The sequence below is a fragment of the Pongo abelii genome, chromosome 10, assembly GCF_028885655.2.
Source record: "Pongo abelii isolate AG06213 chromosome 10, NHGRI_mPonAbe1-v2.0_pri, whole genome shotgun sequence".
NCBI classification, from domain to species: Eukaryota; Metazoa; Chordata; class Mammalia; order Primates; family Hominidae; genus Pongo; species Pongo abelii.
This window is the reverse complement of record NC_071995.2, coordinates 37027335-37055140: the sequence shown is the minus strand read 5'-3', so window position 1 is coordinate 37055140 and position 27806 is coordinate 37027335. Positions and strand designations below refer to the sequence as shown.

Below are 27806 nucleotides of genomic sequence, written 5' to 3'. Positions count from 1 at the left end.
TTTCATATCATTTTTATCCTCCTTTTCTTACAAGATCCCTCACATCTTCATTTTGTACCGGGTGGTGCAAATCAGGTAGCTGGTCTTTGTGAGGGTGCTATTTTAGACCTGGGTGATCAGGAGAGGCCTCTTTGAGAAAACAGCATTTAAACTGATAACGTAGAAATTAAAAAAAAAAAAAAAAGCCAACGATGGGAAGGTCTGGGGAAAGAACATTCCAGGGAGACGGTATAGCTAGTGCAAAGACCCGAAGGCAGGAAAGAACTTTATGAGTTCCAGAAATAGAAAGAAGACCAATCTCACCAAAAAGTAGTTGTTAGGGTATAGAGCGGCAAAAGGTGAGGTCAGAGTTGGGGGCAGGGACAGCATGTGAAGGTCTTAAAGTCTAGAATAATTTATTCTATTTGTGTTAGTAGCCATTGGAAGATTTCAGGCAGAGAAATGACATAAATGACTTATGTTTAAAAGGACATTATTCTGGCCAGGCACAGTGGCTCACACCTGTAATCACAGCACTTTGAGAGGCCAAGGCAGGAGCATCACCTGAGGTCAGGAGTTCGAGACCAGCCTGGCCAACATGGCGAAACCCTGTCTCTACTAAAAATAAAAAAATTAGCCAGGCATGGTGGTGGGTGCCTGTAATCTCAGCTACTCGGGAGGCTGACACAGGAGAATCATTTGAACCCAGGAGGCAGAGGTTGCAGTGAGCCAAGATTGCCCCACTGTACTTCAGCCTGGGCAACAGTGAGACTGTCTCAAAAAAAAAAAAAAAATTATTCCTGCAATATGAAGGCAAGAGTGGACTCAGGGAGACCATCCTGTGCAGTTTATATCTGAAGAATTCCTTACCCATCCAGGTAAAATTCATCATATTTCTCTCGTAATTTCTGTTATTCCATTTATGTATTTTCAAATATATCTTCCTGTGCTAGACAGTAAACTCCTTGTAAGCACTGACATTGTCTTATTCTTCTCTAAATCACTGTTGTCCCTCACTTTGTTTGCATATAATCACTTAAAATATTTATTGAGTCAATGATTGGAATAGGACTTAAACCACTCTTGCAGTAAAAGCTCTGCCCTTGGAACTTTCTTGAAATTAAGATTATTTAGAGGAGTCATGGCCAGGCGCGGTCGCTCACACCTGTAATCCCAGCACTTTGGGAGGCCGAGGTGGGTGGATCGCGAGGTCAAGAGATCGAGACCATCCTGGCCAACATGGTGAAACCCCGTCTCTACTAAAAATACAAAAAATTAGCCAGGCGTGGTAGCGGGCACCTGTAGTCCCAGCTACTCGGGAGGCTGAGGCAGGAGAATGGCATGAACCCAGGAGGCAGAGGTTGCAGTGAGCCAAGATTGCACCACTGCACTCCAGCTTGGGCGACAGAGCGAGACTCCAGAGCGAGACTCAGTTTCAGAAAAAAAAAAAAGAGGAGTCATAAAGAAAGGTGTTATAGCAGCTATAAATGAATTGGAACTAAATACAAAATAGTATGTTAATTTTAAAACTTTAGAGATTTGGGGAAAAATTACTGACTAGGTCATTAATGAGAATTTGAATTAATACACTACCTCTTCCTGAAACCGTGTGCAATATGAACCCAAAGCCACAGCTGTTATTGGTGCTAATATTTTGTCCAGAAGTTCCAGCCTGGTGTCTTGGGACTAAAGTTGGCCTGAGACATATTTTGACTGGTTTGCAGCATATGTAAATATTGTGCTGAATTAGTTGTTGGTGTTTAAAACTAAGGAGTTTTTGCATAAAGATCTGTTTTTCTCTTTTTCTTGAGAAGCAACATACATACAAGAAACAAAAATCTTGGCAGCATTGGATTTGCATTTCATCAAGGCAATATTCAGCCAGAGCTGAGGATGGCCACCGCCTTTGGAAGGGGCCTGTGTCTCTATTTTATCATAGTCCTCACCTTTATCATAGTATTCATCTTGCTCTGCTCTTTTGAGCTACCTGCCTGGCTCCTGTAGGCATTTGTGCTTGTGACTCCCCTTACTGAGACATATATGTATACTATTGTTATTTAAAATGACAACTTTTTTTTGGCCAGGTGAGGTAGCTCATGCCTGTAATCCCAGCACTTTGGGAGGCTGAGTTGGGCAGATCACTTGAGGTCAGGAGTTTGAGACTAGCCCGGTAAACACGATGAAATCCCATCTCTACTAAAAATACAAAAATTACCTGGATGTGTTGGCACATGCCTGAAATCCCAGCTACTCTGGAGGCTGAGGCACGAGAATCCCTTGAACCCCGGAGGAGGATGTCGATGTCGCAGTGAGCTGAGATCACACCATTGCATTCCAGCCTGGACGACAGAGCGAGACGCTGTCTCAAAAAATAAAATAGGCTGGGTGCGGTGGCTCATGCCTGTAATCCCAGCACTTTGGGAGACCGAGGCGGGTGGATCACAAGGTCAGGAGTTCGAGACCAGCCTGGCCAATATGGTGAAACCCTGTCTCTACTAAAAATACAAAAATTAGCTGGGCATGGTGGCGCATGCCTGTAGTCCCAGCTACTCAGGAGGCTGAGGCAGAAGAATCGCTTCAACCTGGGAGGCAGAGGTTGCAGAGAGCCAAGATCACACCACTGCACTCCAGCCTGGCGACAGAGCAAGACTTTGTCTCAAAATAAAATAAAATAAAAAAGAACTTTTTTTAAAAAAGAGGGTCTTGAATTATACAAATTTCTCTTTAGTTTTCTTGCTAAATGTGCTGGGCCATTCTTGCTTTCATTGCAGCTTTCATCAACAAAAGAAGCAAGGTGGCCAGCCCAGATCCACCCAGATATGGGCTTGCCAGGGCAGGGTGAAATGCAGCTCTGATTTGTTGATGGATAAATTTTGAGGCTAGGAAAGGCCCTCCAAAGAGCAGCCAGAGGAGAGCTTTCCCACCAATTTGATCTATAGAAGGATACTCAGCATCTCTGCCCTCTTTACCTCCCAGTTACATGTCTGTTAAGATTTAGGGGTAGTGAGATTAAGGGACAGAATAAATTTAAAACTATAATTATATACCCCATCGGCCTTCCCATGGGTTTAAATCATCAAACACTTCTTGTTTTTCCCAAAGTGTTGCAGCCTTCTCTGAGCCACACTGCTGTATCACTGCTGAACAAGATGATTAGGTATGTGATTGTAGATTGCAGGCATTTGAGGTAGTGCCTTTATTTGGATAGTGCCATTTAATTTGTGATACTATTTTGTATGAAGCCACATGTTTGTTTATAGAGATGTATGGAGCAGTCCACAAAAGATACTCTGTGGCAAAGCTAATAAAGGCTGTTTCCACAGAGCTATCTGAAGGCATGTGGAAGCACAATAGTGACAAACAGAAACCACAATGGGTCAATGTTGAGACAATCCTGGGATTGGGAGGTGCTTTTTAAAGGCCAGAAGGGAAAGAAAATCAGTTTGGAAGGATTTACTACACAGCAGGTCTTGGTGGCTATATTCAGTTCTGGGAACACTTGGCAGTACCAGGGTGCAGTTCATTTACCAGTGTACAAATGATTGAACAGAAACGCATTCAGGAGTCTCGAGTAAATCATTTCCATATCTCACCCGAGCTGGTAAACGGGCGATGAACTGTAGAACAGCCCAGCTGTCCAGAGACAGTGGACAAACCCGGGAGTCCGTTTAACATGAATGACCGACTCCGGGGAGGGAGGAGAGAGGGCGTTCAGCTGGGGGCTAGGGAAGGGGGTCAAAGTCCAAGCTGCAGAGAGGACAATAAAGCTATGCGTGGGACACAAAGCCGAACCGCAGCAGCAGCTGGCTGGCTCCCGGCGCGCCGCTGAATCAAGCTTCGATTTGAGAAGGGACCTGGCAGCAGCGCGTGCACTGGCTGCTTCCTTCTCCCAGAAGAGCCTGGAAGGGCGCACAGGCTGGTCGCCCTCGGGCGAGGGCAGCCGGCGGCAGGCATCCCTCCCCCTCGCCTCCCTGCCCAGCAGCGCCAGGCAGTGTCCCGACGAGGGCAGGGCGGGGCGCAGGCTGGGGGAGGGCGAAGTGGGGCCGAGCCGCGCGGCCGCGGCTGACGCAGTGCGGGGCGAGGAGCCCGGAGCGCCCTGGCGGGCGTGGAGTCCCCAGCCCGGCCGCTGGGAGGCCGCGTCCCCACCGGAGGGGGCAGGGCGCACTCACCCGGCCGCCCTGAGGCCGCCGGCGGCCTGTTGGCTTCTCCACAGGCGCGCTCGCCGTTCAAGCGCGCTTCGTCCCCGCCCCAGATCCTGGGGGGTGAGCGGGGGAGAAGGGGCGGGCGCCCGTGAGCCGTGAATCACCTCCTCCTCTTGCTGCCTCAGCGCCGCCGCCACCTTTCCATTCAGTCGCCCAACATGGCTGGAGCGCGGCGGAGGTGAGCCGGCCGCCTGCAGACGCCCCAGCCTACTGCGCCCGAGTCCCGCGGCCCCAGCGGCGCCTCAGCTCTGCGGTGCCGAGGCCCAACGGCCCGGTCGCTGCCCGCCGCCAGCATGTTGGGCGCCCCGGACGAGAGCTCCGTGCGGGTGGCTGTCAGGTGAGGACGGTCTGCCGGCGGCGGGTGGCGGGCGGCGGGTTGAGGGCGCGGCAAGGACCTGGCTGTGGCCCGGAGCACCGGCTACCGGAGTGGAGCGAACTGAGGGGCGTCCCGGCCGGGGTCTGCGGCTGAGGAAACTGAGGCAGTGAGTCCCCGCCGGCCTGGCACGCGCGGCCGGGTGCGGGCAGGGCGACTGTGCCGCCCTCACGCCGTCTGTGTTTGCAGGTGGCTGGCGGCTGCGCGGCGCCGGGTCCCTGGGGGGCGTCTTGACTTCTCTGGGGGAAAAGCTCTCGTCACTCCCCTCCGTCCCCTCGCCGGATCTGTCGCCTCAGTTCTGGCAGCCTTGGGCTATCGCCTGTCCGGGAGGAGCTGCCTGTGCGCGGGGCTGTGGTGTTCTTTTTTATTAGTTCTAGAATGTCTGTCATACATGTCCATGCAGCTCCGGCCTTCCCAGGCGGGAGACAAAGCATCTGACTGTCAGCGCCGGCGACCGCAGGGCCCGCCGCGCGCCCACTCGGGTTCTGATGTCTGTGCAAATGGGACATCTTTTTCAGCATCACGGGGAGCTAGACATGCCCCCGCGTGTGGGTAGAGGAGACAGATCTGGCCTCTTGGGTGTTGGAATGGGAGAGGTCCACTGGGGAGAGGTCTACAGAAGGAAGAAAACTCTTTAGCCAGAGGAAGGGTGAAATGGGTGACTGTGTGAAACATACTGACGTTAGGCAGGGTGGATACAATGTAATCGTAACGTTACACAGGCCAGGGTGTGAGTCTGGAAATACTAGGTACATCAAAATTATATTTCGGCCAATGACAGGCACGAGTATTCGATGTAATTTCGGCTGTTTTGATACTTATCAAGAAGGAAAGCTCTGATAGTTGCTCATGGAAAATTGCAACATCATCACACTGTGTGAAAAATTAATGAAGCATTCATCCTAGAGTAAGTGCGTGGCTTTCACAGCTCTGAGAGTCTACTGTTAATTCACTTCTCTTTATTTATGCTTTAAGGATTATAAAAATAATCTACACTCCAAGAAATTAGAAACTATGAACAATCTCCCAGTCTTGTAGTCTTCCCAGAAAATTATTCTAAAAGTTCTCCCCTCTAAGCATTTCTATAGTTACTATTTTAGTGACACATCTTGGGTCAGGCATAGTAATGGCTGTTTTGTATACTTTGTATCTTTAATTAACTTAAATAATAAAATGAGTTTTTAAGTTTTTTTTTTTTGTTTCTTTGTTTTTACCACCCAGGGAGGTGACAGTTTTATGACTGGTTAGAATCACCTGTTATAAGGCTTTTGAAGTTTTAATTAGGCCTTCTTCGTTATTCTGGGGCTACTTATCCAATTGTTAGATTAATCTGTTTCTCCTATTCACTGCTACTACCTCTCTTTTGGCCCTTTAATACCAGTTAATGACTGCACCAGGGCGGAGAAAGGGGAAGGAAAAAGACAGAAAACCCAATAAGAGGCAATTTTGTTAGGAGATCTGATCAAGGAAAGTGAAGAAGGTGCATAAAATATTACTGAAAACAGAAAATTTGTCTGTTTTTAGACATTTGAGATTTTTATATGTGAATTCTCTAGACTATCACAAGGCAGTTTGTTGACCATTCTGTTAAATCCTATGCTTCTTTGCCTGTAGAGCCATGGATGACCCTAAAGTGATGTTGACTGATAAATAACTTGTATTTTGTTTTGGTGTGAGTGTTAGGACTTTTTAGGTGAATGAATGTGGGTTTGAATTTTGGGGAAAGGCTTTATAAAAACTTCAACATAACTTAGTAAGCCACATTGTAAAGATTCAATTTGTTGAATTCAGGATTCCTTCCTTCCTTCCTTCTTTCCTTCCTTCCTTCCTTTCTCTTTCTCTCTTCTTTCCTTTCTTCTTTCTTTTTTTGAGATAGGGTTTTGCTGTGTCACCCAGGCTAGAGTGTCGTGGTGCCATCATAGCTCATTGCAGCCTCAACCTCTTGGGCTCAAGCAATCCTCTAATCTCAGCCTGCTGAGTAGGTGAGATCACAGCCGTGTGCCACCCTGCTTGGCTAATTTTTATACATTTTTGTAGATATGGGGCCTCCCTATGTTTCCCAGGGTGGTCTTGAACTCCTGGGCTCAAACCGTCCTTCCCAAATTGCTGGGATTACAGGCATTAGCCACTGCGCCTGGATAAATCGGGGATTTCTTTCATTAAATACATTGTTCTCTGAACAGAGCTACCTTGTAAACTTACTTTATATAGGATAAAACTAGCTTATACTCGTATAGCACTTTAGTATTTATAAAGTGTTTGGACTTATATTGTTCATTTATAACCATTATTTATTGAAGATATATCCCCATCTCTGTTATCCTGATTTCTGGGCTAAAAGTAGTGATAATTGTTTGACTTATACTGTGTGCCAGGATTAGTGCTGTGTTAAGATGGTTTATCTCATGTAAAGTCTTATTTATTCCTCATAACAATCTGTGACTTAGGTCCTGTTATTATTATGGCCATTTACAGATGAGGCACAGAAAGATTAAGTAAACCATCCAAAGTTAGATTGGTAACAAATGAGAGAGCCAGGGTTCCAACCCAGATAGCTTGACTCAGTAGCCCAAGTTCTTAACCATTAACCCTGCAGAAGTGAGAGGCAAGAACATGGCTTTGCAAAGTTTCACTTAGCTTTGGGTCAGTTGCCTGTTCTTAATTTTGTATTAGTTCATTTACAAATGAATGGCTTTCACAGGTTATTCATATTTTGATATTGCTAGAAAAGATAGAGCTAAGACAGGACCTGAACTTACTAAAATATTTCCTCAAATTGTTTAATCTTTCCAGTTTCCTGTTACCCTACCCTTCAGTTTGAGAAGGGTTCCTCAGCAGAATAAATAAATCAATACAAAATTGTGTGTCTATATTCAAAATCAACAAAAGCATTTGACCTGCTTTTTTCCTTTAATGAATAATATAATTGTGGAAATGCATCCTAGAGGTGCTTATGTTTTATTAGAGGCTTATCAGTATGTTAAAGCTGATGACTCTATTGTAGATTTCTCAAGATAAGTGAATGGGTCATTTAAGGCTTTGGGAGAAAGATGTTAAACAGAAAGATTCTCATTTAGGGAGAACAATTTTTATTCAATTTCCAAAAATACCTTTTTACAGTATATTTGAGATGTTCTGTGGGGTTTCTTTCATTGAGATAGATATGGATTTGGATAACAGCCCTTGGTATCCAACCCCATGTGGCTGTTAAGCGCTTGAATTATGATTAATGCTACTGAGAAACTAAATTTTTAATTTAATTTAAATGAGTTAAAATTTAAATTTAAAAACTGGTCTTTCATCCAGTTATCATAAACTTTTAAGTATGTTTCGAACAACTTGGATCTACTTTTTCAGCTGTAAAGTTTTGAAATCGAAATAGTGATACAGGTATTTCTGATGAAAATTTAGTGTACGTATTGAGTAGAACTGTAAGTGTAATAGATATACATTGGCTTTCAAAGACTTACTCTGAAGAAACAAATGTAAATATTTCAATTCTTATATTGACTGTATGTTGAAATGATAATACTTTGCTTACATTGAGTTAAATAAAATATAATTAAAATTAATTTTCACATTATATGTGTCCATTGGATAACTTAAAAATGTGAGGAATACATTTAGAATAAAACTTTTCACAGACACCCCATCATGGACTAATCACATCCTTAGATTAAGAAAATACTAAAATATTGGGTATCTGGTTTTAGAGTGGACATGCATGTACGCACACAAGTATATATATACATGTAAGATGTAAGATGTGATTCAACAGCAACACTTTTTTTCCTCTGAGTGTGTGGGTGTAGGAAGGTATGGATTTTGACTCAATAATCAGGTAGCTGATTTCCTAGGAAATGTGGTAAGTTGAATGGATGGCTTAGATAGATGTCGCCAACAAAAATGAACAATAAAGTACAATGTAGAATCTATTCTATCTAAGTATACTGAATTGAACCAAACAGTTAACTCAAAATGATGAAGTCAAACATTTCACATTCTAAATCTAATACATTATGAGAGGATGTGTCCCTTTCTCTTCCCTATCTCTGCTGACACGATAACTTTGAAATGTTTTTCCTTTCCAAGAACTTTAGCTTGCAAAATATGTCAAGAGTTTGGTGAAAATGGGAGATACAGAAAGGACCTTTGTGTTTTTATGTTATTCTCTGTATATAGAAACTAAAATTTCCTTGCCTGGCTTTATCAGAGAACTGTACCTATCCTTGACAGTGAGTTTGGATTAGTGTGTAATGTGGTCTAATTTGTGTTTTGGTTTGCTAAGTTTTCACCTTACCAAAGCACTTTAAGGAGTGGCATTGCTCAGCAGGCTTAGGGGCTATTTGGACATTCAGAAGCTCAGTTTTAGGTCTGTTACTGGCACTTATTTGCAATGTGAGCTCACTATACTTTTCTTTTTCCCAATGCTGGTTTGTCAACCTAAAGATATTAAAAGTTGTAAGAACTTTTCATGTGCAGTCTGTTAAATATGATTTTAGTTGTCATTAGTCAAACTGCAGGCACTAATGATGCCTCTATATTAACTGGAAGGAACTGTTTTAATATTTCAAACTTGACTTTCCTAATAATATAATTTCTTTAGGTGTCCTTATTACTGAAGAAGAAACATGTAGGCTGTAATGGTCTCTTTGTCCCATTCTGGTTATAATACAAATGAACAATATTTTATTGGCTCTACATTAAAATCCTATGAGATAGCCTGGGCAGCTATTATTATCTCTGTTTTACAGAGGAGAAAAATGTGTCTCAAGGTTTATTCACCACTAAGTAACAGAATTGGAACTCAAACTCAGGTTTCTGATATGTATTGCTGTGCTCTGAAACATATTTCCAAATATTTTAAAAATTTTTACTTAATATTTTCAATGTAATAAGGATCTTTTAAGTTGAAACTCTAGATATACATGTGAGGTAAATTATTTGAAACAGTTTAATGTTAAAAAAATATGGGAGCAAATGAGTAAGACCTCTGAGAAACATTTATTTTATGGAAATAGATGGTTATTAGGTGTTTGGTTATTTATTCCTTTCATCCTTAATACAACAAATCTTTAAGTGCCTATTACATGCCAGACGCTTTCCTACCACAACACACATGACATATGTTGTCCTTGCTTTCATGGAGCTTAGATCTAGCAGTACAATGCTTTTTAAACACAAGAAATATGTGGGAATGAACACACAACAGAATCAATAGCGCATACCAGAAATGAAAGATAATTGTTAGATTTGAGTTTTTGTTTCTCTCTTATTTTTCTCAATGACATTTTTTAGTTCATACATTTCTCATAGACAATGATACAAAATGCCCATGCATTAGGAGGATATTCCTTATATCATGCCCGACTTATATGTCTTTGTATTTGGATGAGGAGTAATGGAAATGAAAGAGAGTAGACTGAAAAGCCAGCAGATAATGCAAGTAGAAAGTCAATGAAATAATTTCATTTACAAAATGTGGGTTGATAGTCATTCTTCAGATATAGTTTATTAAGTAGTGGACCTGTTTGTTATTTGAGACTCAATGGAACTTCAGGTTTCATGTCTAATTATTACTACCCCTTGAGCTCTTGCCGTCTTACCTGCTAATTGGTTAATATTTTGATGCCTAATTACGGGGTAGTGAATAATGCACTAGAAATTCCAGTTTAGTGAAACCATGAAAGCAGAAATGATCGTTAGCAGTTAATACTATAATATGCCCAATCTTCCAATTCTCATCAATTTCTCCTCAAATAAATTGACTTGGAATATGCATTATTTTAAGTGTTTTTCCCCAAGACATGTTATAGCTGAAAGATGAGTCTTGGAGTTATAAATAGTTGCTTTCTGTCAAAATCACATGTGGCCTGACATAATCTGAATTTCAGATTAGGAAGAAAAACATATCAATAAAAATGCATGGCAGATGATAGTATTTGTTTACTGTATATCATTAGAACAATTTTATTCAAAATAAAACAAAGTTGTTTGTTGTTATTTTCACTGCTTCTCTTTGGAAAGGGGATTTGTGGATTCAACTTGGTTTCCCAATGGATTAACTATTTAATCTTCTCAGAGTGTTAAAATAGTTTTCCTGTGGCTCAGGCATTATTTGAAGCAAATGACAGCCAAGCCAAAGGGACAGTTTTCATGATACCATACAATTATTATGAGATCTTTCTGAAGGTTTCAGAATAATTTTTGAGGTTACCTTGTTCTTTTTTTTTTTTTTTTTTTGCAATTATTAAAAATGTTTAAAGCTGGCATTGTGGTGTGTGTCTGTAGTCCCTGCCACTTGGGAGGCTGAGGTGGGAAGATTGCTTGGGGCTAGAAATTCAAGGCTGCAGTGTGCTGTGATCACTCCTGTCAATAGCCACAGCACTCCAGCCTGGGTAACAGTGAAACCCTGTCTAAAAATACATATATATATATATATATAAAATATAGTAAACCCTTATAATTATTGACGAGATAGGTTTTAAAGTTGAAAGGGATCTTGAAGGGATTAATTGGTTGACGCCCCTTCTTTGAGATAGTTGAGGTGTTAGAGGCCCAGAAAAGTTAAAAGGAATTGATTGAGGTCACATGACTAGTAGCTCAAGTCTTCTTGATTAGTGCTGTGGATTTTCTAGGACTTCGTGTTTTGCTAACATACATCCAAGAAATAATTTTTATATTAAAATAACCTACAATTTTAATCCCTTAAGCATTCCTTATATAATTTTAGTTTGACATTTAGATAAGGTCGCTCAGTGTCAACCCATTATTTTGACTTTAGAAGCACCTCAGTAGTAGGAACTTGATCAGTGATTCTAACAAAGACCTCTCAGAAGTAAAGGGAGAGGAACCACAGGGGTGGAAACCCAGGTCTAAATTTTGAGGTTTCTGGTATATTAAAATATAAAGAAATGCCAGAACTGAGTTATAAAAAAAGTAAACTGTTTTTAACATTTGCAAGTAGCACATTAATGCTTTCACAACAACCACAGAAATAAAATTCATATGTAGTCTAATTTGAAATAATTTTAAACATGTAAATAGAAATTCTTTTGTGAATTCCAGGCCTGAGACATGTGGCTTCCCTGCTTCCTCCCACTTTGGTTCTTAATACTTTACTCCAACAGACTAAAGGATTATGGCACATTGCAGTAATAACAACCTCACTAAAGGGAAGGTGGCTGGAGTGTGGGGTGGGGGTGGGGTGGAGTGAGGCGTATTTTTTGGCATCTGGAATGGAAGATGGAGGCAGAAATCTGAGGGGTTTAAAAAGACCTCCTTTTGAGTGTTACTTTACTAATTAGGTGGTTCTTAACCAGACCCATTTCAGAAGGAAATACAGAGTACATTTTGATTGTAATGGAGGCCTGTCACCCCAAAAGCATCCTAAATCCCACATCTACACAAAGCTTTTCTAGACTGGTGTCATGCAGAAAAATTTCTGCCATTTGGGGTCTTAGACCTGCCATATATGATTCTTCTTTCTCTCCCTCTGAAATTCCAATAGGAAATGGCTTGAAATGTTCAAAAACTCAAAGAATATTTAAGCACGATTACAATAGAACGTTTGAAGGACATTGGATTATTGACTTGAGACAAGTAGATATCTGAGTTCCCAGACTGTAATAAAGGTCATTCAGGATTTAACCCCAGGGTCAATCTACTTGGGTACATCCATCTGCTTCTTCATTAAGAGGAAAGAACCAAGAAAAATGTTCAAACTTAGTTGTGGAATGGTGGGGATCATGGACTCACCCAGAGGCTAAAAACATCAAGGACAGCTCAAGGTTTATTCCCCAGTTTTTGGGGTATCTTAGTGTGTAGTAAGATGTTACCTTTTGAGACTGGATTTGAATTACTCTCAACTTTGGAGAGTTGTGTCTGTCACGTAGGCCTGATAATATCATAGATCTCTCAATATGATGAAGGAATTACATTTTTTTCAGAATAGATATCCGCATTATTTGATACAACTACTAAGTCAGCTAGGAGTTGTTCTAAATAAGTCTTTATCTTTCAGCAAATGGAGCAAGAGACCTTGGAGAGTCATGCTGTAGTTTATTATGATGTGGCATATTGATCACATGGTACTAATGAGGCACAGGGCATCTCTAGCCTCAATTGTATTCCTTCTTATTTACTTTTTTGGATCAAAATTCATTCATATAATATATAATTAATGAGTGTTCATTGTGTACTGGAATCACATAAGCTGGAGACATTAAAGTAATTGAAGGCAATGTGCTGTAATAGAATGAGCATTGCATGGTTAGAAAACTGTTTTGGTTTAGACTCTTAACCCCTGATAAATTTGGTTTTCCCTCAGTAATTCTCCCCTGGATTTGAGAAAGGATCATGAGTCAACCGTGTGAAAGCACTTGAAAAATGGTTTTTATACAAACATAGGTAGTAATATTATTAGATAAAGTTGGTATAACCAACTGTTATGGTTTGAATGTGTCCCTCCGAAAGATCATGTGTCGGAAACTAATCCCCTATGCAGCGATGTTGGGAAGTGGAGCCTAAGAAGGACTGATTAGTTTATGAGGGCTCTGCCTTCATTAATGGATTAATGTCATTATTGAGGGAGTAGTTTCATTTTTTTGAGAGGGGCTTTGTTATAAAAGAGTCTAGTCCCCTCTTGTTCTCTTGTGCATTCTCTCTTTCCTTCTGCCTTCCGCCTTAGGATGAGGCAGCAAGAAAGACCATGCCAGATGCAGGCCTCTTGACCTTGGAGTTGCCAGCCTCCAGAACTGTAAGAAATACATCTCTGTTCATTATAAATAACCCAGTCTGTGGTATTTTGTTATAGCACCACAAAATGGACTAGGTCACCAACAACGATGGGCATGTTGATTATATTCCAAACTCTAGCAATTGGATTAGTTATTCTCTGATGTACAGCCTATAACTTGAATTTGTAAAGTGCTTTAAAGATGTCTGTATCTGGTATCTGTTCTTTTGCTTTTTGAGTATCTCTTACTTACACCACTATAAGTGATATAACAGTATATATAAATACTTCCAAGATCCTTATTCTATCTAGTCTCCCCGTTTTCTTTCGCTTTCAATATATAAATTACATGCCATACTGTTCTACTCTATCAAATTCATCCTTTTATAGTTTATTAGAATTCACTACTTTTATTCTTTCTTTTTCCACAAAGCCTTTTAATTAGTATAGTTCTTAGTGTTTGTAAAGTTACTAGCATATACTTTGTGAGATTAACAGTAGTTTTGAGTTATATTTTTTACTAGTTGCTTAACCTAATGTAAGAGAATGGTAACTAAAGTGGATAGTAAAAATGGTTGCACCAGATTTTTGGAAATATTGCTAATGCTTCCCTTTTACTTCCTTTCATCAACCTTGGCAAGAAGTTATTACACTAGGCTGTGGATTAAAGAGCACTGTAAGGGGTAAACTGACTAAAAGGAACAGAAGTAATAATATAAAAATTTGAATTATACATTAACTTTTTTGATAAATATTTTTTTTTCTGGGACCTGGAGCTAATGGGGCAATGTTCTTGCAATACTCATTAATAGAACTTATATAAAGACTTGCCTGAAGGCATTTTAGAACAAGACTGATATTTAGAACCAGAAAGTATATCTTGTAAGCCTGTCTGAAAGTATATCTTGTAAGCCTGTCTAATGATCTCAAAATCAGTTTATAATTCCATAAGAAAGTTTTTTTTATTCAGTTTTTTCCTATTATTGAAATAGGTTAATCACATTAGAAAAATTATCAGGAAAAGATAAGAAAAACAATCAATCATAATTCCCTAATACAATTACTACTAGCATTTTGCTATATTTCTTTTTAGTCTGTTTTAATATGTGTACCTACAGTTTTTTGAAATTGTTGTAATAATCAGTATGTTGATACCCTTTAGTAGCTTGATATTTACCCCTCTAACACATAGCATAAGAATTTGTCCATCTTGGTCCTGGTGTGGTGGCTCACGCCTGTAATCCCAGCACTTTGGGAGGCTGAGGTGGGCGGATCACTTGAGGTCAGAAGTCTGAGATGAGCCCGGCCAGCATGGTGAAACCCTATCTCTACTGAAAATACAAAAATCAGCTGAGCATAGCAGCAGGCACCTGTAATCCCAGCTACTTGGGAGGCTGGGGGAAGAGAATCACTTGAACCCGGAAGGCCAAGGTTGCAGTGAGCTGAGATGATACCACTGCACTCCAGCCTGTGTGATAGAGCGAAGACTGTTTAAAAAAAAAACAAAAACAAAGCATTTGTCCGTCTTCGTATTAAGGAAGGGCATTTTGAGTAACATGCTAAATAAATATACACCATCTGCTTTATTTCAATAACTCAGTACAATGTGCATTAAATTCAGTATATCAAACAGTGATTTAATTGACATGACTTTATTGTTTAATAAGGGCATTAATTTCATTTTTATAGGAACTATGCTGTCTCCTTTGATTCTTTATAATGTTTCATTTCTACTGATGAACACTGACTTTACCAAAGAGTATTTATTGGAATTGATGAGAGCGAATAGTGCTGCTCACCCAGAATATATGGGTAAGCATTATGGTACTGAGGATGCTTTCCAGAAAAAGATATATTGGTATTTAATTTTAACTTTTCACCTATATCTATGTAAAGACACAATGTATTAGGATGAAGTAGATATTTTCCCAGCACATTATTCCAAGCCAATGATGGTAAATCAAACACAAGACCATAACTAGTTCATATTTCTTGAAAATAAGTGAGTTTCTAAGGTGTTTATTTTGCTTGCTTTCACCTCAGTTCAACACAAAACACTTCTCTTTGAGTAGCCTGTTGGTCTGTTAGTCTTCACCTGTCCTGTCCTAAAGTGGAGGTTGTCAACTGCTAATTAAACATGAGATTGCAGATTTCATTCCTGGTTATTTGACCTGCCATTTGAAGTTCCTTAATTCCAGTGTGACATCTGTGACATTTTCAAGTGTCAATTTAGGCAATACAATATGAGGCTTTTGAATTTTAGTTTGCTAGCTTGCCCTTAGATTGACAACAGATTCCATCTGTCCTTGATAATATTCTTATCTATTTTGTTACATGAGCGGAATTGGATCTTCTGTTGCCTCTGTAGCAGATTTGGTTTTGGTTTCTTTAGTTGGCTTTGGCTCTACATTTTTTATTAACTTTATATAACCTAATCATAATTTTTCACAAGTGTGTGTTCTATGACATCAGGCTTCCTTTGAATTCCTGTCTTGCTTAACTTTTTTCAGATGAAGTTCTTCATGCCCCAAGTGGATAAACTCAGCCTTTCCTGAGTTTCTGGGTCAGTCCTCAATAAAGCCACGAGTAAATCACAGCAGTAGTTTTGTTCCACCAACCCATTAGTGTGAAATTTTTTGGCTGCTACTCCAGACTTATTATTAATTATTACTGTGTTTTTAGGATCATAGCCTTCCCTTTAACCTCCTATTTTACTTGTCCAAACTTGGCTTTTGTCTTGGTTTCCTGATTTAGATCTCTTTCCCCGTATCTTGAATTCAAACCCACTTGACAAAGTGAAATTATTGAAAGCCCCCTCTCTGTGGAGAGGGAAACTTGTCCCCTTTTGTCCCAACTGGGGTCTCCTTCAACTCATGTGGGCTGCACAGAACTGGCAGCTGCCGCCAGAGTTATTCCACTTGTATACGTAGGCTGGCACTGATCTGTTCTAGGTCATCTCTGGACATTACTTCACTTCCATGCCATCCAGTTTAGTTGTCCAGCTTTCTACTTTACCCCATTCAACCTGGAGGCCCTAGAATGTTTTGAGACTAAAATCACATGGGATCTAGAAGCTGTGATTTCCGTGTGTGTCTTAGTCCATTTTCTGTTGCTATAACAGAATACCAACAGGGATGACTTACACAGAAAATAAATTTATTTAGCTCCTGGTTCTGGGTGCTGACATCTGATGAGGGCTTTCTTGCAGCATAGTACCATGGTGAAGGACATCACATGGCAAGAGGGAGGGTGCATGTCTGCTCAAGTCTTCTTCTTCTTACAAAGCCACTAGTTTCATCATGGGGGCCCTCCTCTATCACCTTATTTAATCCTTATTATCTCCCAAAGGCCCTACCCTCAAACAACATAATGAATTTGGGGATTAAGTTTCTAATACATGAAATTTGGGGACACATTCAAATCATAGCAGTATGGGATTGACATGAAACACACACACACACCAAAACATAAAATCCACTAAGGAGTTGAATTAATCTGCCCAATATGGTATAAAATATATTAATGTTCAAAAAAAAATAAATTGATATGTTTCTTTCTTTTTTTTTTTTTTGAGACAAAGTCTTGCTCTTGTTCCCCAGGCTGGAGTGCAATGGTGCCATCTTGGCTCACTGCAACCTCTGACTCCCAGGTCCAAGTGATTCTCCTGCCTCAGCCTCCCGAGTAGCTGGGATTACAGGCGCCTGCCACCAAGCCCGGCTAATTTTTATATTTTTAGTAGAGACAGGGTTTCACTATGTTGGCCAGGCTGGTTTCGAACTCTTGACCTCAGGTGATCCGCCCACCTTGGCCTCCCAAAGTGTTGGCATGACAGGCATGAGCCACCGCGCCCGGCCCTTAATTTTATTTTCTTTTGCAGCATGACTTATGGAAAAAAGCATGGACTTCATTTATTTACATTTTTATTTTTTTAAGGGTTTTTTTTTTTTTTTTCAGGGTCTTAGGGTTTTGCTATGTTGACCAGGCTGGTCTGAAACTCCTGAGCTCAAGTGATCCTCCTCCCTCAGTTTCCCAAAGTGCTGGGATTGTAAGCATGAGCCACCGTGCCCAGCCAAGCATGGACTTTAGAATCACAAATATTTGCGTTCAGAATTTCGGATGGCCACTTAACTTTTATGAGCCTTAGTTTTCTCAGGTATAAAATAGGGTTAATCTCTTAATCCCTATCTCACAGGGTTGTTAAGATTGTTAGAATGTTCTTTAGAAATGTTTGTGAGATGTTAGATTCTTTTTTCTTTTTTAGTTTTATTCATCTTCTTTTTTCTCCTCCTTCTATCTCCTGTTTTCCTCTTCCCCTCTCCATCTACCTGAAACTCTATTTTTCCTCTTCTAGGTAATATCTAATAACTAACCATAATTTCTTTCAAAATCACCTGAAGATAGGGTTAATTTCTTTGGTGAGTTCCTGTTTATAAAACCCCACTTTCATCTTGGTTGGTTTCTTTATCCGTGAAGTGGAAGTAATAAGAGTACTAACATAATAGGATCGTTATGAGAATTAATTGACATAAAGCACTCAGAATAATGTCTGGCACATAGTAATCCTGAAATGTTAGTTGGGATTAACTTGCAAAAATCTATTTCTTTAACAGAGATTCTTTCTAGTCTTCACTTGGGCCCCCTTTTTACAATTTATTATGTCTGCCTTTAATGATGAAGAAAAGGGATGATAATAGTGCATTTATATTTGATAATATGTGGCCATGATAATACCAGTCAAAGCTATCAGCATTGTATTTATATGATAGAATGGATATCTTGATTTATCTTTAATGAATATGTTGAGTTGTGAAAGTTAAGTCTGAGTTGATTAAATCCTCTAGAGCAGTTTGAATAAAATGTTTTCTTAATCTTTGTTCTCTGTTGGTATGTATGTTAATGGAAATTCATTCCTTTTCTGTTTATCTTTGACATGGGGGATACTTATTTATTTCCAGTTGGTTAGCAGGCGAGGTGAGCCCTTTGGCATGTTAATCCTTAAACCTCTTAAATATATTGCTTAGTATATCATTAATCTGAGCACACCTCTACTTACACCAACAAGGTTTTTACTAAGACCGCATAATTGATCACACACGCATACTTTATATTTAAACTATAAGTGAACATCTTATTTCCATGTGTCATGTCTAATTGAAGTCTTTTTTTTTTTTTTTTTTTTGAGACGGAGTCTCTCTCTGTTGCCAGGCTGGAGTGCAGTGACAACATCCTGGCTTACTGCAACCTCTGACTCCCTGGTTCAAGTGATTCTCCTGCCTCAGCCTCCCGAGTAGCTAGGATTACAGGCATACGCCACCACGTCCAGCTAATTTTTGTATTTTTAGTAGAGCCAGTGTTTCACCATGTTGGCTAGGATGGTTTTGATCTCCTGACCTCGTGATCCGCCCACCTCGGCCTCCCAAAGTGCTGGGATTACAGGTGTGAGCCACGGTAATTTGAAGTCGTTTTTAAAGATTGACTGAAGTGACAGTTCCTTTGCTAACTTAGCAAAGACATTTGATTAATTTTACTTTTCCTCTTTGTAGTTACGAGACAAGTCATATTGCATATTATAAAAATTTTAATTACCGTGGTTAAATAAGAAAAAAATCAATTAACAATTATTTGTGACCCTGTTTTTTCTAAGGACCTTACTCAATAATTGGGTCTTGATTGTTGACACAATAATAGCCACTGAAACCTTTGATTAGATAACTAGTTTTGTTTGGGTTGAAAAACAAGTTTCTAAGAGATAAGGTATCAACAAATGAGGTCTGAAACTTAAATGATCCTGAAAACAACCTTCACTTTTTAAGACAAACCTTTTTTAGAAAACAAACTTGATTGAATTGTTAAAACAAACACCTTTTGAGTCCTTCACAAAAGTTGGTTTACTGTGAAATGAAATACTGTGATGACAGATATGGACCTAGAATATTTGTGGTAGACAGTTAAGTGGACTATTGAGGATGACTAAGAAAGCCCTATTTGCTGTCTTTGACAAGGAAGAATCATCCACATATAAGCTATTAGGATAATGAACACAATAGTAGGACTAGGCTAAGAATGAATATTCTTCAAAATCATCCCTACCCATACTGCACAACAGAGGCTTATATATTTAAATTGTTTTCTGTACCTTGTGATGAGAACCATGTTCTCTGTTTACCTTTAGAAAGAAAAAGATATGGCTGGGCGCAGGTGGCTCATGCTTGTAATCTCAGCACTTTGGGAGGCCAAGGCAGCTGGATCATCTGAGGTCAGGAGCTTGAGATCAGCCTGGCCAACATGGTGAAACCCCATCTCTATTAACAATACAAAAATTAGCTGGGTGTGGTGGCGGGCTCCTGTAATCTCAGCTGCTCGGGAGGCTGAGACAGGAGAATTGCTGGAACCCAGGAAGTAGAGGTTGCAGTGAACCCAGGCTGTGCCACTGCACTCCAGACTGGGCAACAGAGAGAGACTGTCTCAAACAAACAAAAAAGATGCAATAGCAGTCATCTTTGTGGTTTGTGGTTTTCTTTTCTTTTGGACTATCAAATATATTTATTTGCACATTGCATAATTTTCTTTTTACTACTGAATATTTTTAAATGAACTTTGATGATGAAAAGTAATGCTGTTGGACTTTGAGTTCAAATCCCTTCTGTTTCACTGACTCCCTTTGAGGTAGTAGTGGTGTAAAAGTAACCCTGTGAAAAATAACGTTACCCCTCTCTATGAGTCAGGTCCTTTTGTGTGTAAAGTAGATAATACTACTGTTGAGTATATTACAGGCATTTTGGAAAGTACAGCTAGTAAAAATGTAAAAAGAAAGCTATTTGCTCCAAGTTCATTGTAGGCACAGCAGAAGTTACTAAAGTATTCCGATATCTAAAGAAACAAAATTTTTAAGGATAATAAGTAACTTCCATCCCTGACCATTCCAATTTATTTCAGCTCAGATCCATTCCATGTGTTTTAATTTAGTTCAGTTCAGTTTATTAGTTACTGAGCCCCACTAGATCAAGTGCACTCAACATAGTTTGATGCGGAAATGCAAGATGATTCAGTTAGGGGTTTTGCCCTCAGTCCAGTTGGGAGGGCCTTGCATGTCTACACAAGACCTGATGGCTCTCCCATGAAACATGCCAAAAATGAAATATGAACACATTATGTGCAAGCTATTAGTTTGCCCCTCCAGCCACTATAATCACATTAGCTACTTTCTCAGACAGTAAAATGATTTCTTAATTTTCTTTTCTTTTTTTTTTTTTTTTTTAAACAGAGTCTCACTCTGTCACCCAGGCTGGAATGCAGTGGTGTGATCTCACCTCACTGTAATCTGTGCCTCCTGGGTTCAGGCAATCCTTGTGCCTCAGCCTCCCAAGTAGCTGGGATTACCAGCATCCACCACCATGCCCAGCTAATTTTTTTTTTGTATTTTTAGTAGGGATGGGGTTTCACCATGTTGGCCAGGCTGGTCTCAAACTCCTGGCTTCAAGTGATCTGCCCACCTCAGCCTCACAAAGTGCTGGGATTACAGGTGTGAGCCACCGTGCCCGGCCTTAATTTCCAAAATAGTAATGTAAATGCTTCTTAATAATAATATAAGTCCCATGACATCTGGTCTTTACAATCTCCTTATCTTTGACATAGCCTCCTTGGTTTATTTGCTTTCTCTTCTCTAATGCTTTTTTAATTTCCATGCTCATTCCATTTTTAAAAATACCTCTCCATGAATTTATTCCTATTTTCATCACATATGTTAAATGCAAATATTTATTGACGACTGTTCATCCACACGTACAAGGACATGAGTACACGCATACATGCGTGTACATGTGTGTATACTCACACATATTCGCAACATCCTTTTCTCACACAGTTAGTTAATAACATCCATTTAGAGTGGACAGCTTGGATTTTAGTGAGGTAGAAAGCTTTTATGGAAATTTCTTAAAATATTCCAATTGTAAAAATATTTTGAATACAATTTAAGACTCCTTTGTTAACTGCTTATTTTTTTTCATATGTTTCCATTTCATCAATCTCAGTGTCTTGTGGGTACCAGCCAGTTTTGTCTTGGTAGACCGATTACCTGTTTTATCATTCAAAGACCCAAAGACCCAAGGCAGGGTAAACATTTATTATTGGTGGAGTTTTGCTGTTGAATCTTGCATAGACTTCTAGATGTCCTTGACAGCTCCATTTTTTTTTTTATTTTTTATTTTTTTTAGTTTCTAATCTTACTTCTGTTAGATGTATCTTTCAGAGTAGCTAGCTCTTGTTACAAGGAAGTGGCAGAAACATGATTTCCTGAGGAAAATGGGCTCTGACATTAGGAGACTTGCTTGAACCTGACTCCTTTCCTAGTTTTTAACCTTGGGTGGATTCTTTAATCTGCCTAAGCCTCTGTTCCCTCATCTGTAAAAGGATATTGATAATATAAGCCTCAAAAAATTATTCTCTTTTAAGGACGCCTTTCCTAATTCTATCATATTCTCAACACCCTCCATATATATAATTTATATTATATGACAGTAAGTTTATTCATAGATTGCTTTGTAAACAGTTGTCTTTTGTATCTTGGGCTTATGTTGGTTTTTTATTCCTCCTCCAATTCATTGTGAATTACTCGAAAGCAAGGATAGGCTCTTTTATTTCTTGTTTATCCTCTGTCTGGATGCTTAATACATCAGCAGGCACATCAGCTCTGGTCTTTAACACCAGAGGTGAAAAATATAATTTGCTTCGGATTTTTCTTACGGAGACTTTATTCAGTCTGTCAAAAACTATTTGACTACCACTGGTGTGCCTGGAAGGGAGTTCTGGGTATTGTGGGTACAGATGTGAGCAAGACAAGAGCTTTAATTCTCAAGGAGCTAAGCATTGGGTGAGGATAGAGACAATAAATATTTTTTTAAAATCCAGATATTCATATATACTATGGAGAGGATAAAACAATATGCATGATAGTAGTTGTCCTTGGTTGGGAGGAGTCATTTGAGTTGAGACCTGAATATTGGAAAATGAGCCATGAGAAGACCTGAGAGAACGGCATTCCCAGCAAAAGCAAGTGAAAAAGGGCTGAGAAATAAACTGGCCTGTTAGTGGACAGGTGAGAAGGACAGTATAGCCAGATATAGAAAATAGAACCGAGGGTGAAGATAGGTAAGATCGGAGAGGTAGGTAGAGAGGTAAGATCATTAAGGGCCTTATAGTTCAGGGTGGAAATTTTAGACTTCACTTTTAGTGAGAAATCTTTAGAGAGCTTCAAGTAGAGATGTGACATGATCTAATGTGCATTTCAGAAAGATAACTCTTGTCACTCGGTACAAGGTGGACTGTATTATAAGAGGTGAAAATGTAGGAGATGAGTGAGAAAGCAGTTATTATGTTCCAGGAGTGACATAAAGGTGGCTTGGGCTAAAAAAATAACAGTACAAATGATGAAAAGTAGATTTGGGGAGATAGAGCTGTTAGGACTTGCTGGCAAAGGGTGTGATGAAAAGAAAAGGATCAAGTAGATTCTTAGGCTTGGGGCTTTGAGGTGAAATTGATTTTTTGGGGGGTGAGATTAATAGTTTTATATTGTCTATTGAATGTTATGCATATTGGACATTCTAATAAAGATGTCAAGTTAGTTATTTAATATATGAATTTGGATCACAGGGAAGATGTCTGGTCTGAAGATAAACTTTTGAGAGTCAACAGCATTTAGATGTTTGAAGCCATGGCTTTGGATGCATTCATCCATGAAGAGGGAAAATTTAGAGAAGACTTATGGGGAAAGAGCTCTGGAACACTAACATTTAGAGGCCAAGAAGAGAAGATCTAGTCAAGGATACTGGAGAAGAGTGGTTAGTAGTGGTGAGGTAAGAGAAAGCAGTGAGAGTATGTCATCCTAAAAGTTGACTTTAAATGTTGCTGAGAAGTCAAGTAAGATGTGAGCAAAAGTTGGCCATTGCCTTTGGTTGGAGTTAAGTTATTGATGACTCAAATATGAGCTACTTTAGTGGAGTGCTTGATTACAGTAGGTTAATGAGACAATGCTAGGCAAGGAAGCAGAAACAGTAGTATCAAATAATGCATGTAAGTTGTTGGATATGAGAGTGGGAAGATGAAGTAGTTCTCTTCTGACTGCTTTTTTTTTTTTTTTTGAGAGAGTCTTGCTGTGTCCCCCAGGCTGGAGTGCAGTGGCGCAATCTCGGCTCACTGCAACCTCCGCCCCCCAGGTTCAAGTGATTCTCCTGCCTCAGCCTCCTGAGTAGCCGGGACTACAGGCATGCACCACCACGCCCAGCTAATTTTTGTATTTTTTTTAGTAGAGATGGGGTTTCACTGTGTTGGCCAGGGTGGTCTCGATCTCTTGACATCGTGATCCACCTGCCTTGCCTTCCCAAAGTGCTGGGATTACAGGCATGAGCCACCATGCCCGGCCTAATTTTGTATTTTTAGTAGAGACGGGGTTTCTCCATGTTGGTCAGGCTGGTCTCAAACTTCTGACCTCAGGTGATCCACTCGCCTCGGCCTCCCAAAGTGCTGAGACTACAGCGTGAGCCACCGCGCCCAGCCTGCATTTTTTTTTAACAAAAATGAGAATTATTTTAAGGAGGGTAAGAAGCTGTGGAATTGTGTTGTTGAATGTAGCACCTATGGGGATTTGAAGTTGCCAAGAATGCTGATAGGACTATCCGTGGCAAGGAGAAGACTGTGGATCTTGAGATCAGTGGATGAGGCAGTGTGTCCAGGTACAGCAATAAAGGGTTTTGAAGGGTAGTAAGGTCTACCCTTACATGTGCTTCAAAGAATATGGGATCTTTGGAGGAAAAAAGAGAAGAGAGATATTGGAAACTACATTAGGGAGCAAGAAAAAAACTCATCTCTGGGCACTGACTTATATGTGGTGTAGAAGAAAAAATAGCCTTACTTGAGAGCCCTTCAGCAGAAGCCATGTCCTCGGCGGATGAGCAGGTGAAATTTTAGGTTGAGGGTATAGATGAGTGTTCTAATAAAAAATAGTTCATTTTAATACATTTGTCAAGCACTTACTATTTGCCAGAAGCAAAACTGTCCCCAACTCTAAACACATATTAACTCATGTGATCCTCACAATAATCCTATAATATTGGTACTATTATTAGTCTCACCTTATGAATGAGGAAACTGAGAAGTTAAGAAACTTGCCCTTGGTCACAGAGTTGGAAGTGGCAGTGCTAGATTTGATTCCTTCTAGTGTTCCAGGCAATAACCACACTATACTGCTGATGGCAGATGATGATTTTCAACACACAGTGGAAGTATTTAGGAAGGAAATGAAAGATAGACGATGGGGCCAAATTAGAGGATATTTAGAGCAGTGTTGAATGAACATTTTTATATTGAAGGATGATCTTGGAAGCTTGCACTTCTGGTGGAGACTTTGGTGAACAGCAGTTTGATGAACTTTTGGCATATTTCAGACCAAAGAACAACTTGAAGGCCTTAGATGGCTAGTTTTGCTAGGGGTGGAGATGTTTTGGTAACTGGGAAAAAGTGGCTAATTAAAGTTTTGAGGTGTCCCATGATACCACGGAGAGGAGGTGGGAGGGTAATTGATGATTTATATTTTCATAGCAGTGGCCTACCGTTTTATTGTCTTGTCTTATTGACAGTCTTGGGTGAATAACATATTGACTAGTTATCTTTCTGGCCCTGAAATTCAAGGATTGTAGTCTTATCATCTGATATTATTAGCACAGCTGCTTTTGGCAGCAAAATTTAGAACAATACTAGTCACACTGAAAAGAAGATGAAAAGACTTTGTAGGAAAAATTTTTCTATTTTTTTCACAAGACTACTTGCAAGGGTTAATTATTTTTCTCTGATTGTAGAAGTACTGTTTGCAGCTGGGCATGGTGGCTCATGCATGTAATTGTAGCACTTTGAGAGGCCACAGTAGGTGGATCACTTGAGCTCAGAAGTTTGAGATCAGCCTGGGCAACATAGTGAAACCTTCTCTATAAAAAAAATACAAAAATTAGCTGGATGTGGTGGTACGTACCTGTAATCCCAGCTACTTGGGAGGCTGAGGTGGGAGAATCGCTTGAGCTAGGGGAGGCTGAGGCTGCAGTGAGCTATGATGGCGCCATGCACGCAGGCCTGGGTGATAAAGTGAGAGTTTGCCCCCCACCCCCCCAAAAAGGTACTATTTGTCCATTTTGGAAAATTTATAACAATTTCACCACTCAGATAAATTTAAAAAATGTTATTTTATTTCTGCCATATATATGTTTATTATTTATATATAAATTATATATATAATTATATAATATATAAAATTATATATATTTTATTTATATATAAATAAATATATATGTGTATATATATAAATTATATATATATATTTATTTATTTATTTTGAGATGGACTCTTGGCCTGTCACCCAGGTTGGAGTGCAGTGGCACACCCTGGCTTACTGCAACCTCCACCTCCTGGGTTTAAGCAATTCTCCTGCCTCAGCTTCCTGAGTAGCTGGGACTACAGGCATGCACCATCACACCCGGCTAATTTGTGTATTTTTAGTAGAGAAAGGGTTTTTACCATGTTGGCCAGGCTGGTCTTGAACTCCTGCCCTCAGGTTATCCACCTGCCTTGGCCAACCAAAGTGCTGGGATTACAGGCTTGAGCCCCTGCGCTTGGCCATCTGCCTATCATATTTTTAATATAATCTTATATTACAGTCATGTTTTGCTTAAACAGGGTATGTTCTTAACAACACAGAGAAATGTGTCGTTAGGCAATTTTGTGGTTGTGTGAACATAATAGAGTATACTTATACCTTGATGGTATAGCCTATTACACACTTAGGGTATATGATAGAGCGTATTGCTCCTATTACACACTTAGGGTATATGATAGAGCGTATTGCTCCTAAGCTACAAACCTGTGTAGCATGTTATGCTACTGAACATTGTACAGTAGGCAATTGTAACACAATGGTAAGCATTTGTGTATCTAAACAGATCTGAACATAGAAAATGTATGGTAAAAACACAGTATTATAATCTTAAGGGACCATTGTTGTATATGTGGTCAGTCATTGACTAAAATGTCACTATGTGACACGTGTCTTTAACCCTAAATTGAATCCTATTGTATGTACAGTTTTCCTTCATTTTTCACTTCATTTTTTTGTTGTTGTTAAATGAAGAGCGTTTCCCTAGATCATAAAGTTGTTCTTTCAAACCTGATTCCTGAAGACTGTATAACTGGTTTGTTGGGTGGGTTGAATTTGGTGGGTCACAGCTAGGAAATTTGGGTTTATGCTTCATTCAGGATTTGTCTGATTTTTTTTTTTCTTTTCAGCCTCATGGGTAGATCTCATTACTTTCAACTTACTTTTAGCTGTAAGAATGGTGTCATTTTCAGGAATTAGAGTACTGCCTAATCTAAACCAAAAACATCCAATTTGCTGTTCTTTTCTTTCCATCTAGCTCCATCCTGACTGAAGACTCAATGGCCTACAGTGGGAAAGGGGGACTCGCCTTACTGCCTCAACTTGCTCTTTCATTCCTCCTTCCATACTCACTTTGCTGTTTCTGGGTCTTCAAAACAGGGAGTGGAGACACATTTGAGGAAGAAGAGCAGATTTTTTTTTTTAAACTTAGTGTTCTTTGTAGTTCTTTGCTTGATGTTCTTTATAGTTCTCTTTTGCTTTCATTAGCTGGCCATTACACCCTTAGGTTCTTTGTAAAGCCTCCTGAGGGCAGCTTCCTTGCTACATCTGTGATGAGAGTTCTACTCTCTGTCTGACCTCTTGGGAATCCCCTGGCTCCTGTTACCTCTTTACTCTCCTCATATACCCATAGCCTCTTACAGCAAATGTACCTTTGCCCCTGTAGTCAACTTTCCTTAGCAAAATTCCAGTGAAATGGCATATTCTCGGGCCATTCTCATTTTGTCCAGTTGGGCAATGAGAAGTATCATATATCTATGACTCGTCAAACAGCAAAAGTGCAGCTTGCTTGTTGAGTTACTGCCCTCTCATTTTTTTTTTTTTTTTTTACTTTCTGTCTTCAGACTTTTCCAGGTGAGAAGCAGTTGCCATTTCTCTGTGTTTATATATACATCTGGTCTCCAGAGGACACATCAGATTTTCCCAGAACTCTCACCTCTCCTCTCCGGGTGGACACTCTGAGATGGGCCTGTCTTCTATGAGACGGACATACTGAGATGGGATGTGCTTGAGTTCTGCGGAATGGAGATGCCAGAATTCTCTTCTTTTAGGTCTTCAATTTCTGAAAGTAAAATCTTGGGCCACCCCCTCATTTGTCTTGACACAGGAGAGGTATTCTACTTCCTTATACTTTGGAGAGGAAGAGAGAAAACAATGTTCTCTATAACTTGGAATTTCTTCAAAATATCCCCACCATGAATCTTTAGCCTTATCTTATATAGCCTGAAGATGAATGATAAAGGGCTTATGGTTGAAGGGCCAGTTTGGCTACCTTTTGGTAAGTCATGTGAGACTGTGTCTAGCAACTTTCCTTGAGAC

The 27806-nt window shown here is 39.8% G+C and overlaps 1 protein-coding gene across 11 annotated transcripts in view; it reads left to right on the top strand.

Annotated features, from left to right (window-relative positions):
• Positions 1 to 3786: 3786 nt before the first annotated feature.
• KIF21A (kinesin family member 21A) overlaps positions 3787 to 27806 on the top strand; it is a 155387-nt gene continuing 131367 nt past the window's right edge. For 4 of the 11 annotated variants that reach the window (XM_054527109.2, XM_054527114.2, XM_054527111.2 and 1 more), the window contains exon 1: positions 3788 to 4518. In XM_054527109.2, coding sequence (XP_054383084.1) covers positions 4475 to 4518 — 44 coding nt within the window. In that variant the 5' untranslated portion in view covers positions 3788 to 4474. Of the gene's footprint in view, positions 4519 to 27806 lie in introns of all 11 variants that reach the window. The other 7 variants (XM_054527110.2, XM_054527105.2, XM_054527104.2 and 4 more) reach the window with 3 other exon arrangements.